The sequence below is a fragment of the Lissotriton vulgaris genome, chromosome 4_1 (assembly GCF_964263255.1).
Source record: "Lissotriton vulgaris chromosome 4_1, aLisVul1.2, whole genome shotgun sequence".
NCBI lineage: Eukaryota > Metazoa > Chordata > Amphibia > Caudata > Salamandridae > Lissotriton > Lissotriton vulgaris.
This window is the reverse complement of record NC_141691.1, coordinates 1,702,732,984-1,702,748,384: the sequence shown is the minus strand read 5'-3', so window position 1 is coordinate 1,702,748,384 and position 15,401 is coordinate 1,702,732,984. Positions and strand designations below refer to the sequence as shown.

The 15,401-nt window shown below is 44.4% G+C and overlaps 1 protein-coding gene across 1 annotated transcript in view; it reads left to right on the top strand.

The window, feature by feature from the left end:
* The window catches only part of PIP4P2 (phosphatidylinositol-4,5-bisphosphate 4-phosphatase 2), a 347,658-nt gene that overhangs the window by 245,987 nt on the left and 86,270 nt on the right, over window positions 1–15,401 (top strand). The window contains exon 6 of the mRNA XM_086965980.1: window positions 4,615–4,705. Coding sequence (XP_086822106.1) covers window positions 4,615–4,705 — 91 coding nt within the window. The remainder of the gene's footprint in view (window positions 1–4,614; window positions 4,706–15,401) is intronic.

The following is a 15,401-nucleotide window of genomic DNA, read 5'->3' as shown; positions in this document are numbered from 1 at the left end:
GACGTGTATCAATACTTTGATATCTATCAGGCGTCTTCAAGTTATCCCTATTTCTAAGGTTATATCTTTTCTCAGAGGGCTCCCTCTGGGGAGACTGGTGTTCTCGAGTCGGAGTTCTTTCCCTCCATCGAGAAGACCTTCCTCTGGACTGGAAAACTTTTTCCTTGAGAGTGGATTGTTTATTTCCATCCCAGTTCTTCTTAGGAGTGTTTAAATTATTTTTAATAAATAATTTTTCAGGATTTTCGAGTAGTTGGTGTTTTACTGGTTTCCCACCCAAGCTGTCTCTACCTAATTCTTCATAACATTTTTCTATAATTCTGGCAAGCTCAATTTGTTGATCTGTTATATCTGTTTCCTTCAATTTCTGGCGGATCGCCACAGATGCTGCTTCTCCTTTTATATTGGCTAGTAATATAGCCGAGACCTGCTTGAAGTCTTTCAGTAATTTCATACCAAGAGTTAAAGCAGGTTCTGGACCGTATTCATTCTGAATCTGTTTTAGCACATCTGGTATTACCGCCATGGACGGAACACCATGTGTTTTCGTGTAAATGGAAGCAAAGACTGTACCCCAAGTGTCACAGTCCTCCACGTGTGGTGGGACCCCCATTGGAAGGCAGATGGTCAGAATTCTGTGTTTCTCAATTGGGGTAGTATTTGGAAATACTGCCTCTATTTGAGTAATTTTCTGCACTAACCAGAAATAAATTTGTTCCCGTTTTATGGGTGTTTTACCAAGACATGTTTGTATGTTCTGTGGTGTAATTTTATTTGTGTTCCCCTGATGAGGGGTCAGCTGTGGAACATTAACAGATGTTTGGACTGTTGCAGTCCGCATTACATATTGGACTAATTGTCTATGTATTTTAATTAATGTTTTTAGCTGTCCTAACAGCTCTTCTTTTGGCATTTTTTCAGTGTCTGGATGTGGTGTGTAGCTGGCTAGAACCGGCCAGGTTGCTCCTGGTCTACCTAGTGGACCGAGCCTGGTAATATGATCATTATGTTTTAGGGCGCCTTTAAACCAGAGCAGGTGCTCTTGGTATTTTAATGGGATTTCAATCTCCTCGAAAGGAGCGTACTCTTCCGGAGGTTCCTCTATTTTGTAATAGTGGAATTCATGTGTTGCAGCGTTTGCCGCTGGACATTTTATCCAAGAATAGAATAGAATACCTCTGTCTGCCGTCTGCCGATATTCGTGTGCCTCTATCGCAAAGACGACTGTGCCACCTTGTGTGGTCAGTCCATTTTCTATAAGTTTTAACGTTATAGTTTTTCTTATGTTGACCGGGATGATTATTGCACTCGGTTCATTAACACTGGCGTTCCCGTTGATTCGCATATACTGCGACTTCAGCGGTCCCGTTGTCTAGTACTGACATTGTATAAATGAAAGTTTTTCAGAGCAGGTCTCCTAGGAGACAAAGATTAGGTCACAATATTTGGAACACTGTATCCTTCAACGTTGAATAAACCAGAGCTTTACATAGGAATCTCTTCCTACTAAGTTCGGGCGGATTTTAACCTTTCACCCACTCCAGACGTCTATTGGAGTATTTACGGGAGAAAGGGTCTGTGTGAAAAAGCACGACTGAGTTACTCTAACGTCTTGCGTTAGTTTTATCGCCTTACCAAACGTTGGGCGCCATGTAGTGTAGTTCCTATTTTCCCTATAGGCCCTGTGCATTGGAATAACATAAACAGCAGTGTAGACGTAGAAGTGCGGTCTTCCAGGTCTCTACTGACTATGTTAGACTTAATTGGGTTTGTACCAACTAGCTCAGAGGTCACTGGAAACTTTCTCGACTGAATAGGAAGTGATCAGCTTCCCTGGCTAAGACAAGAAGGGATTCAGTTTTCTAACAACCGCATAAACATGACAACTTTGCTCCTTAGAATAAGAGTCAATCTCTAGAGTTGTGTGAAACAATAGACAGCTATTTCACTCCGTCAGTTGTGCAGATTACTTTCACCAGTATGCAGAGAATAGAGAGACGGGCATTTTCAATAAAAGGTATTATTTATTGAACAGTCTTTCTTCTCATGCAAGAGAAATGAATTGCCGCAATTGCGAGACTTGTTATTATAAAAAGTGCGTACAGTAAAAGGAGTATTGCGAAATAATACTGTAAATGCATTGATATGGTTTCTTAGCCATACGATAGTTAAAATGAGTAAAATATATACATTCATATATACATTTAGCTAACGTCCTCAACTGGTGCTTCTAACTACGCCTACCCCAGTGTACCTGACCTAAGCCTGATACTTGGGAGGGGGTGGGTGGGTGGCAATTTTAAGTTAAGTTGGTTTTGCCAAGGGTTTGCTTCAAGAATTCTCTCTAAGGGTTTAGTCAACACTGTACCTCTGGAATAGAATGTTGGAGGTCTTGTATCTCCTCTCAGGACTCGATATCCCAGTTACCCTCAAGGGTAGGCTGGAAACGCCGGAGCTGGATTTTCTCGGCAGGAGAAAAGACAGCGTCTTTCTCAGCACGTCAAGGAGGAGGAGGGGCAGCGTCCGTGGGCTTATCGCATCTGCTGGGCTCTGCAAGGGACAGCTGTTCTGCTCCTGTATTCACCACCGCCATCGCTGTGTTTCCTTAAGGCAACGTTGGTATTATTTATACCTGAAAGGTGCCGAGTTTGACGCAAGTTTTTGGACATAAGACTTCAATAAAGATGTCACTAAGAACTGGTCGTTCTTACAGTGCTCATTAGAGTTCTATTACTAATAAAAACAAAGCAAGTGGGGCTTGTCCCAGGTTGCTGGGGATTTTATCTGTTGAAAGAACTCGGTGTGTAATCTAGGAATCTAAGATAGTGGCTTCTGCTGTGTCATATACTGTAATGAGCTGCAGAGACGAGTTTCTGAAATATGGCTCTGATCATGTATGCCATTATAGGGGTATGGATTGATTATAGCCGTATAGGGGCATAAGGTCACAATATTGATCGGGGTCCTAGATAGAACACGACAATCCGGTTTCCAAAGCTCAGAGCAAAGAGGTCTCGTTTTTGGGACCTTATACGAATTTATTTATGCAGCACAATATCCTTGGTGCAAAAACAATAACTGTTGCATGGTTAAACACCATAAGGCCCCAAAGACGAGACCTATTCGCTTTTTTTTTTAAAGGACAAGAAGTGCTATCAGGCTGCCACTTAGCGGTAGAGAGAGAGAGAGAGAGAGAGAGAGAGAGAGAGAGAGGTGTGTAGAGAGAGAGAGAGAGGTGTGTAGAGAGAGAGAGAGGTGTGTAGAGAGAGAGAGGTGTGTAGAGAGAGAGGTGTGTAGAGAGAGAGGTGTGTAGAGAGAGAGAGGTGTGTAGAGAGAGAGGTGTGTAGAGAGAGAGAGGTGTGTAGAGAGAGAGGTGTGTAGAGAGAGAGGTGTGTAGAGAGAGAGGTGTGTAGAGAGAGAGGTGTGTAGAGAGAGGTGTGTAGAGAGAGAGAGGTGTGTAGAGAGAGCGAGAGGTGTGTAGAGAGAGCGAGAGGTGTGTAGAGAGAGCGCGAGGTGTGTAGAGCGGTGTAGAGAGAGATGTGTGTGAAGAGCGAGAGGTGTGTGTGTGTGTGTGTGTGTGAAGAGCGAGAGGTGTGTGTGAAGAGCGAGAGGTGTGTGTGTGTGTGTGTGAAGAGCGAGAGGAGTGTGTGTGTGTAGAGAGAGGAGAGGTGTGTGTAGAGAGCACACTGCGACCCCCACACGTTGCTGATGTACATCTGCTTATTGTATTCCCCTCCTGAGCGCAATTGTCCCGCATTCTGCGACCATTCCAGTCCATTTTCTTTCTCTCTCTACCGGATGTTGATATTGCATTTATGTTCTTGCTCCCATCATATTGCAAAGCGCTCTTATATCCTTCGGGATCTTGTTTGCGCTATATAAAATAAATAAATAAATAAATAAATAAAATAAAAAATAAACGATGCCCTGTATATGTGGATGTACAATTAATGGTCAAGCAGAGGTATTCAATAGTTTTTTTACAACAGAATATATAGCATGTTTCTTTCCGATTGTTTTAAATGTTGCTTTTGTGATGAAAATATGTTAATTGTGTAATTGCAAGCCTAGAGCATCATCTTGGGCTTGCTCGCAAGTTGTAAACCACAGCCACAGACTCTGTCTACCTGTAACTCTTACGATGTTTAATCCTCCTTCCGCTGGTGCAGACCCACGTGCCTTCTTGGGCCTGTACAGGGCAAACATGTAAATAGCATTTTGAATTGTGAGGGCCTGACCGTGATCTTGCCGGTAAACGATAGAACTTGACATTGGGATCCCTTGGGGCTATAGTGAAGATATTAATCAAAAAACAAAAATTGGCATCAGAGATAGGCTTTGAATTCTTAGAGGTTACCAAAGACGTGCTTTGCATAACTTTTTCCCAGAGTAACATACTCTTGCCCTCCATTTTTCCTGTTCATATTAGCAAGATGGTTGGCATTACATTTGGTGCATTGCAGGCTCCTAACATGGTGGTGATATGTAGAAATAGAGATGTTTTTAACATCCTGCTTTACCTCTAGAAAAAAACATAATGGAAGTCTAATTACATTAAACTTCTGAATTTGTTTGTATATTTTATCATGTTTTAATTGTATCTTCCCTTTGCAGGTCCTCTGTTGGCAGTGCTCTTCCTCGCAGACGCTGTTGTGCCTACATTACAATTGGGATGATCTGCATCTTCATTGGCATTGGCCTAACGGTGAGAACATCCTTGTTTCGGAAAGAGCGCCTGTAATCTCGTCTGCTTCATTGGTGTTTACTTATGCTATAGTTGGTATAAAGAACTGATATTTTTGTCATGATTTCCTGTTACTGGTACTTTGACCTGCCAGGTGGCTGTAGCTCTGTAAAGGATGAGGATGTGGATGTGTTGGGGAGAGGATGTGGTCTCACGGCTAGACTGCCGACTTTGGAGCTGGGAAAGCCAGGTTCCAGCCTCCGGTTCGACTCCACATCCTGTGATTCTGGGTAAACCACTTAATATCCCTGTGCCTACCCAAAAATGTAACGTGCCCTTGTGTAACGTAATTGGTGCTCATGAAACGCGTTCCATTACCTTCGAGTCGAGTCGCACTATATAAAATCTGCCCCCCCCCCCCAAAAAAAAAAGACCCCTGCTATGTGTGCTCTATCTGCTGTTTTCTATGTTCCCATATCAATCACTTTATTAATGAATTTGATATGGTAATATGCGTTGCCTAGGGCGTTATGTAATTACACAGAATATAAAGAAATGGTGCAGGACGAAAGAAATAGTTTCACCACTTAACCAGAACAAGTAGTTCCAGAACTGTATGTTTCCCAGTAGCCTCGTTGCAGAAGCCTACTTTGTAAATGGTCAGTAACATTTAATTTCTAATATTTAGTCAATAAGCGTCAAAGCTGATATCACTGGATATAGGTAAAGTGGTATTAAAACAATGATCATGAACTCAAATTTTATTTTTGTCTATAGAGGTTGTGAGCTCAGTGGCCGTCTGCCGTCTAGTCCTTCAAAAGACTGATTATTCAATGCAGAGCAGAAGAACTAAAAAAAAACTGCCAAGTGCGAAATCTGGGTTTCCTAATATCTTTTTTAGTGGCTTTCCTATTTATAAGAGGAAACATCCAAGCCACGTCCACGTAGAGCCCAAAAGAAGACCTTTAACAAAGGAGGGGATATCTGTTGAAGTTTAGCGGATTGGAGTTACAAAGAAAAGAGGTTCTCCACGCTGCTGAGCCAGAGGTCTACTATCCTAGCATTTGAGTTCTTAGAATCTGGATAGTTATGTTGCCACAAGGCATGTCATCTGAAAATGGATCACACTGCTCAAAAACGGACAGTGGGCAATCAGGAATGTGATTAGGATTGGCTAGACCTCATAACTAATAGCTGGTTGGTTTACCTATTAAAATAACTTACCTGATCCACTCCATTGTGGAAATCTGCCTAAAAGGAGAGCAGTCTTCTGTGCCTGCTGCTGCACTGAAGACGTCCTGGCTGCATTATGTGTATAGAAAAGTTTCCAGATGTGTTTTTGAACTTCAGATGCTGTTTTCTCTTCAGGGCTGGTACTACCTTGTCATGCTAGCGATGCCCACTTGCCCTAATTGGTCTTCATCCTTTGGCTGGCGTATGCAGAAGGCCCTGAGGTACAGAAAACAGGTATTTGCCTTGAAATAGTTCAGTGGACCATTTACGGCAGGGCATTTCTCCTGCTTGCCATTATAGAACATCCCTCCGTTTGCAGTAGGGTACTCATCGTGGAGAACTCTGTAACCTGCTGTGAAGAATTCAATTAGACCACTGTGAACTGGACATTTTGTGATTGATTTCTCTCTAGGCTGCCAATAGCTCACACCTAATTAGTATGCTCATTCCAGGCCCTGAGAGAAAACAACCATTGACTTTGCCAGTAGGGCTTGCCCATGTGAGAGCTATTGGCTTCAACAGTGTCTTTTAGCCTTGTTGTCCAGCAGCGTGGCTCCTGTTCAGCATGGCTAGAGGAGAGTGGCATGGAGGAGAGTGGCATGGAGGAGAGTGGCATGGAGGAGAGTGGCATGGAGGAGAGTGGCGTGGAGGAGAGTGGCGTGGAGGAGAGTGGCGTGGAGGAGAGTGGCGTGGAGGAGAGTGGCGTGGAGGAGAGTGGCGTGGAGGAGAGTGGCGTGGAGGAGAGTGGCGTGGAGGAGAGTGGCGTGGAGGAGAGTGGCGTGGAGGAGAGTGGCGTGGAGGAGAGTGGCGTGGGGGAGAGTGGCGTGGGGGAGAGTGGCGTGGGGGAGAGTGGCGTGGAGGAGAGTAGCGTGGAGGAGAGTAGCGTGGAGGAGAGTGGCGTGGAGGAGAGTGGCGTGGAGGAGAGTGGCGTGGAGGAGAGTGGCGTGGAGGAGAGTGGCGTGGAGGAGAGTGGCGTGGAGGAGAGTGGCGTGGAGGAGAGTGGCGTGGAGGAGAGTGGCGTGGAGGAGAGTGGCGTGGAGGAGAGTGGCGTGGAGGAGAGTGGCGTGGAGGAGAGTGGCGTGGAGGAGAGTGGCGTGGAGGAGAGTGGCGTGGAGGAGAGTGGCGTACAGGAGAGTGGCGTACAGGAGAGTGGCGTACAGGAGAGTGGGATAGAGGGAAGTGGCGTAAAGTGGCATTGTTTGAAGGGGTGTAGAGTAGAGTGGCAAGGAGCTGAGTGAAGTGTCATAGATTAGAGAGGCATTATGTGCTATGCTGTGCTAATTTATGTAGCACATAGCGACTTGAAGGCTTCCCAGTGCTTAGTGAGAACCAGCTAGCCTGCAACTGCAGGGACAGAAGGTTAGATTAATGAGGGTATAACCAGGTTTTTAACATTTTTCAGAACGTTAGCTCATTCATTTCCATTCTCTGCTCCTGGGGCATTGAGTTCCCCAGCTTTGGTATCAAGTACGAGAAGGATCTGCTTCCCCATCTGCCCCTTCGTATTTGCGGCAATTTTAGACCCTGTGCTTTGGAGGAACTTAAGGTTAGGCCAGGGGTGTAAGAGACAAGGAGATTGCTGATCAAAGGAGGCCTTTTGAGATTGATTACCCTGTATGCCAAATAGAGTGCCTTAAATGTTATCCCCTCTGACACTGGTAACCATTGCAGGGAGGCCAGTGCATGTTTTACCAATCTTATTTGGGAAGTCTGAAAATTATCCGTGCAGCCATGTTCTGGGCCACCTGGAGTCTCTTGATAATATGTTTAGGTGAGCCTAGTTACAAAGAGTTCCAGTAGTCCAGACGGGAAAGAATCAACGTTTGGACCACTGATCTCCTGGTTTGTAGTGGGCAGCTGGTCTAAGATTTCCCTCAAAATTCTGATCAAGCCAAAACAGGTTGTTGTACTTTTTTTAACATGGGCCTCCATAGATGGCAAACTATCTAACCTCATGCCTAATCTCCTTAGGCAGGGAAGGGCAGGTTTGTTTCCTAGCAGCATCAACTCTGTTTTGTCTGCTTAACTTGAGTGAGCAGTTTGCCATCCAGCTTGCCACTTCTTTCAAGCATTGGGTTAGTAGTTGTTGTGTAACTGCTTCTGGAGCCAGGGAGAATAACAATCGGGTGTCATCTGCATAGGAACTGACACTCCAAATTCCCTCACTATGTCTGCCGATGCAGATAGATATTAAAAAGTGTGGGGCGCAGTACTAAGCCCCGCAGAGCCCCACAGTTTAGAGTGAGGACATCAGAATAGCATGGTGGATCCCACATTTGAAAGGACCTTTCTGTCAAAAATGAGGATAGCCAGTTCAGTGCACCATCCTTTATTCTAACGTAACACATCCTGAGCATCAGTGTTTCATAAATCAACTGTATCAAATGCTGCACTCAGGTCGAAGAGAATGATAGCAACAGCACCTCCTTTGTTTAGGAGAGATTTCAACTCTTCCATTACTGCTAATATTGTGGTTTCCTTTCTGCATTGATGACAGAAACCGGTCTGCGTAGGACTGAGAAGAGTTTTCCAGACATAGAGAGAGTGCTTGGTTGATGTGTTTCTCCAGAAACATCCCTATGACTGGGAGCAAGGAGATGCATCTGTAGTTCCCGGGGCATAAGGGGGTCAAGATTAGATTTTTTTAACAAAGGCATGACCACTGCTTGTTTCAAAGCCCAGAGAACTATACCGGTGTCAAGAGATTGAGGAGGTTAAGCACTGAGGGAAGGATCTCGGAAGCTCCTTGTTGCAGGATATTGGGTGGTGCTGGGTCCAAAGGGGAACCTGATTTGACTTTGCCTAGTATTACTGATAGTGATTCCATTGTGACTGCGGGGAAGGCAGAGAGATAAACTCCTTCTTTGTGTGGGCTTTCATTGTGTTGGGTGGCATAGTCTGGTCACATGGAGCGGCATAGAGTGCAGTGGTGTAGAGTGGAGTACCATAGAGTGCAGTGGTGTAGAGTGGAGTACCATAGAGTGGAGTGGTGTTTAATAAAGTGGGGTGGAGTGGAGCGGAGCAGAGTGGTGTGTAGTTTTGTGGTGTATAGTGGCGTAGAGTGGCATTAAGTGGAGTAGCATGGAGTGGCATTGAGTGGTGTAGAGTACAATCGGAAGGAGTTTTGTGGAAAGGAGTGATGTGGACAGTAGTGGTGTGGCGTATTGTGTAGTGACATAGTGTCGAGGAGTAGAGTAGTATAGTTGTGGTTGTAAGTACCTAAAGCATCAAGTGAGACTACAGATGGGGAGAAAGGGTTTGTGAAAAAGAGGAGGTATTACCAACTAAATTCCTAAACCGGGGTAGTTAAATCATGTGTGAAGAAATACATTTAGGAGAGAGAATATCATTACGGACCTATGCAATCGGCACAGTGGCAATGAATAATAATGCCAGACAATATTATTTAGCAGTAAACATAATACAAAAACGTTTTTTGGTTTATATTAGTTTTGTTATTTTTTAGTTACTGGTTTAAAGTTTTACTTGGTATTCATATTCAAGCATTCACTTATAAAAAGTTCATATAATCAGAGTACACAGTTCCACAATAAATACAATATTCAACAATGTCATGGCTAAAGGGTTTAGTCGACCCTACGCGCGTTTCGACTTACAGCCTTCATCAGGAAGCCATGATTAAAGTTTCCAAAAGAAACCTTTGTAAGATTTGAAGTTTTCTTATCAATGGAATTCAAACAAGTAATTGGAGTACCGGAGGTTCCAGACAATCTACTCAAAACGTGAAGATGTCATTTTGAAATATGCCAATGGATGTTCTTATGTCGGTTGCTTCCCAATTAAGGAGGAAGAACGATGGGTGATGAAAAACACAAAGAGGAAAGATTTGAGACTGCCCATATATTCAGATTACAATTTCGGACTGGCGGCATGTACAGCAATCATAAAAAAGCGGCAATCTTGAGCAACTACGTCTTTGACTTTCTCAAAAGGGAAACAATATGTAACCGCTCATATGTTGTAATAGGGATTTCAGACTGCCAGCATATTTCACCCTCATTAGATAGCGACAACCTTAAAACTCAGCATAGATGGCGTTCTTGGTGGGGTCTGGGAGCAAAATGAAAGGAATGCGAACGTACGGCGGCAGCACATCCAGAGTGTCAGCAAGAGATTTCAACTCTTCCATTACTGCTAATATTGTGGTTTCCTTGCTGCATTGAGGACAGAAACCGGTCTGTGTAGCACTGAGAAGAGTTCTCCAGATATAGAGAGAGTGCTTGGTTGATGTGTTTCTCCAGAAACATCCCTATGACTGGGAGCAAGGAGATGCATCTGTAGTTCCCGGGGCATAAGGGGGTCAAGATTAGATTTTTTTAACAGAGGCATGACCAGTGCTTGTTTCAAAGCCTAGGGAACTGTTCCGGTGTCAAGAAATTGAGGAGGTTAAGCATTGTGGGAAGGATCTCAGAAGCTCCTTGTTGCAGGATATTGGGTGGTGCTGGGTCCAAAGGGGAACCTGATTTGACTTTGCCCAGTATTACTGATAGTGAATCTATTGTGACTGCGGGGAAGGCAGAGAGATAAACTCCTTCCTTATGTGGGCTTTCATTGTGTGGGGTGGCATAGAGTCGGGTCACATGGAGTGGCATAGAGTGCAGTGTTGTAGAGTGGAGTACCTTGGAGTGGAGTGGCATTTAATAAAGTGGGGTGAAGTGGAGCAGAGTGGTGTGTAGTTTTGTGGTGTATAGTGGCGTAGAGTGGCATTAAGTGGAGTAGCATGGAGTGGTATTGAGTGGTGTAGAGTACAATCGGAAGGAGTTGGGTGGAAAGGAGTGGCCTGGCGTATTGTGTAGTGACATAGTGTCGAGGAGTAGAGTAGTGTAGTTGTGGTTGTAAGTACCTAAAGCATCAAGTGAGACTACAGATGGGGAGAAAGCAACATAAATAAGAATCTATATGCATATGTTAAAAGCAGGAAAGCACATTGTATGTCTAGGAATAATACTAAAACGCTTATAACATTTTTAAAAAGTGCTTTTCAAAAAGATGAAAAAGAACAAAATGAGGAAGAACACATGTACCTGGCCCATACTTGAGGGAGGAACTAACACAAGAAATTAAGAGAAGCCTGTGGGAGCTAAGGAATCGAAAGATTGCAAATAAGAGTGAAAACGAAAACAACTAATGGTATACTGTGGCAAGGCTGTAAGCCCACTAAATTGTAAACGATGTTTCTTGCAGCACAGCGCATGCACTTTGTAGGTGAGACCTGAACAGCCACCTCTGCCTTTCTGCACTTAAAGGTGGCTGTATTGTTCTCCAAGAGGATAGCAGGTCATTTTTAATTGAGAGGAACATTCATCACTGGAGGCCTGGAGTGAAGGCAGACATACAAATAGTTTTTAATTCCAGTTTGCTCCTGGGTGACACAAAGTACACTTTTTAAAAGTTCAATTTCAGTTACACTTATCTAGAATTTACTTTTACTACTGAATTTAAATTTTCTGAAAAAGTAAAAACAGACTTTTACCCCTTGATCGTGGCTGCTGTGGAAATAGAGAGAGGGCGGGGTTCGGACAGCCGGGGTCCGTCCTCCGCACACGCCCACCGTGACGCGTGGCGGCTCCCGGCCGTCACGCGCACACACTGGTTTAAGAAAGGGTGTACCATTTTCCCCATGCAAAGCTTTCATTTATCTATAATAAAGCCTGCTCAGGTAAAAATGTAACTTGGACTATACAGCTTTGAGTAACTTTTCATTGTGGGATAATACTTTTCTTTAATATGTAGTATGCCACGCTTTTATAAACCTCTCAGCACCAAGCCCTGTGGACTGATAGAGCACACTTGGGAGTAGCAGGTTACGCTGTTGTACACCCCTAAGCACCAAGCCCTTCGGACTGGTATATGGCACACTTGGTGGAAAGTTACTAATGTGAAAGTTTGTTTCTACATGCAAAAGATCTTTCTTTGGCGTGTACTACTCCAATGGTTTACAACTGCAGTCTAGCCAGGATGTAATGGTATCACACCATTTAATCATTTAGGTTGGTGAAGCAATTTTACACTGCAGCCCATGTATGACATTTAGCTTCCTGTCACTGGTGTGTTTCCTGCGTCACCTTAGCATGACCATGTTGGACTCTTAGATAAGTTAACTGTAGGTAACCAATTTCATGGTACACGTTTAGAGGCAGAGTGCACTAACACACTGACTTCAAAGTACCATTCTTGCTTATGATGATAACTGCATGGTTATTGTATTTATGCTAACCTGGTGATCCTAAGAGAAAAATCAATGTCAGGATAATTTTTCAAAGTAACCAACAGAATGGACTTTCTATTGTGTGCTATTCATCCCCTCGAGAGTATGCCTTTCCTGTCAGACCATTACCCACTATAAGCCAAAAAAGGTAGAAAGTAGGGATTTGTCTTGAGTAAGCTTGCAGTATTTGGTTTGTGAAGGTTTCAGGTACAACAGGCAATACATATTACACAAACTGCCTAGTTGCCCTTTAGGGAACTAGGTTTCTGATTACTAACCTAGCAATCTAGCACAATTCATGAGATCATCATCCACAGTTATAAGTGCTTGAGCAATATGTTCCGCTTGTACTTTGTTTGTTGAAGATCATTTAATGAGTGGTGTTGCTGTCTACTGACCTTTGTAAGGTAAAGGGAAGGTAGGTCGTCATTTGTTGGTTGCCATTATGGTCATGGCACATCTTGTCTATCTGAAACCTTACTGGTGGCCAGAGAGCATGTTGTGATTTTCAAATTATCCCTGATGTTATTTGAGGATCAAGTTCTCCCGGATTTTCCAGATATATAGTAAGCTTTAAAATGGGTTTCTTGGGAAGTGTTTGCATATAGGATGACCCATTTTTAGGTCTCGCCTATGCAGCGCGCATGCGCTGCATAGGCAAAAAGACCTTTCGCAATCGCTACGGCTTTTCAGCCAAAACGTGCATGCGTTCCATTGCCTTCAATGGCAACTCGTGCACGTGTGGCGATTCACTTGCGGGAGCACGCGGCTCCATATGGTAGCAATTATCGCTCCTGGCGCTGCTCGCAAGTGAAACGCTTTCACTTTTTTTTATTTACTTTAAGCATGCGCGCACTTGTTTTGCTTAGTATATGATCTGGTGCTGCCCGCTGCAGACTTCGATCTCACTTGTATGTAGTTGTTCCAAATCAAATTTCGGACGCCACGTTTGAAGAGTGTTTGGCACCAAGTTGAGACAGATGCTTCGGTTTTTCTTACCAATCTTTCTGTTTTCTCTTACTCTGTACTTTGATGTTCCTCCTTGAATGTCCATCGGCCCCTAGTGGCTATTATAGTGTTATGCCCACCCTTTCCTTTACAAACTCCTACTGCCAGAGGAGTGCATTGGTCAGAATCGGCCTTGTGCCTTCCTGTCTGTAGTAGTGCTGGCCTCTTCATGGTAATTCTCCCAAGGGGGGCAGTAAGTACAGAGACCGTTCTGGGTTTGTCTAGGCTCCACTGCTTTGAGGGCATCTTCTTTGAGTGCAAGAAACTAACTTCTGACATCAGTTAGGTTCCCCACCCCTATCTGCCTCGCACTTGCCAAACATGTCTCTTCTGCTCCTCTTCTGTGAGAGAAGCCACCCAGTTTATATTTGTATCTGCCAATTACTGGGGAGTTCAATGCCCTTGGTCCAGCCTGAATCTGTACATTGTAGAGGTGCTTGCACACGGTGGCAGGACTCCTTTGCACAGTGGCTGTGTCATGCCATCAGCTGCTTCATGAGGAAGGTCTTCAGAGAGTTCTAACTGTGTAAAAGAAGTAGAGCAACTTATTAAACAACTGTATAATCTGGAAATCCTAATGGCACGTGGCTTCCCAAAAGACAGTTCATAAAAATAGGCTTATAGTTTTGCGATTCTGCCTCTTTAATGAGTAGGGATGGATCTGTGGCTGCAAGATATCAGGCAATAAAGTATCACTATCATTATTTAAACATAGAGATGATTTGAGCAACGTTGCTTCTGCCTCCACCCTTCACTACTGAATCTATATGTGCATGTCCTTTGGGATGGCCGCACCTTTGCACCAGCTGTTAACAAGGAACTACGTAATGTACGTGACACTACAAAGTATACTTATGCCCCAATAGCGATGACCTCACTAGGCCCTGGAAAGGGAAGAAATTTACATTTTTGGACTGTCATTATTGGCCACTTAACAAACAAGCATTGGCATAGCCAATAGTTCTCGCCTTTGGGACCTTACAAGTGTTTAGCCATGCAACAGTTGATGTTGTTGAACCAAGGATATTGTGCTGCATAACTTAATACTTCTAAGGACCCAAAGGCGAGACCTATTGGCTATGCCAATGCTTGGTAATTCTGGGATTCAATTACTTGCATAACTCCTACCTGGATCATGCACCCTCATCCAAAAGTGGCTGATAGCACTAGAAAGTGGTGGTGCAGAGCGGGAGACAATAAGAGAGCGTCACAGCAGCTTAGAGCTCAAAGTCAGTCAGAGTCCACCACTCAAAGTCAGGAAAAGGGAGTTACACGCCAAGATAACCCCTGCTCACCCTCTAGGTAAAATGACGCGAGCAGCAAGGCTAAACTTGGAGGCTATGTAGGTTAACTGTTTGCGCGCGCACCCAGCAACAACACCCAAGGCCCACCACAAAGGAAACTCCGCACAAGGTTTTATATAAAAATAGCCTTTGTATTATACCAAAACACATTAGATAAGAACACACACTTTACAATGTGCCAACAGGCACGGGCAGAATGTCCAGACAGGGCCACATGGACCACTGTCAGGAATATGAACTTTCGGACTTAGTACTTGGTAGAAATAATAATTAGCACATAGCACATATAATAATAATCACTGTAGCACAAAATAGAACATAAAGCACACAACCAGTAACCACTGGTAACAGGTAGGTACCATCTGCGCAACCCTAACCACCTTAGGAAAAGGTCACGCAGGGAACCAGGACTTCGCTAGCAACACCTGTACTAGGAGAAAACAACCACCTAAGTATCACCATACATTTAGGGGTATAGGCAAGAACACATTACACATGATGCCTCACAACACATTCGGAGGTGCAGGGAAGGAAAACACATGATGCCTAAAAACATTCAGGAGGTGTAAGAACAATTGCGCAGCACTCACATAAGTCACCACCTGTGACTGTACCCAGGCCAACTGGCCTTGTTGGGGCTAGGACGCCCTGTGTCCCAAAGTCAGGGGGGCCTAAACGTAGCAGCTGCCCACTAAGTGCTTGACAGCTGTAGAGACACTGATGGGTTCAACGTTGGAGCCTCGCAGGCTCTGGTCAACTGACTGTCCACTTTGGAGCCTCGCTGGGCTCTAACTAAATGGAATGCCCCTGAGCCTCTCTGGGCTCTAAAACAAATCAATGCCCCCACGAGCCTCTCTGGGCTCGCAAACCAATGGGCCGCCTGGGTGGAGCCTCGGGGCTCAAGTGACAATGCCCCAGGTCGGAGCCTCTCAGGCTCTGGAGA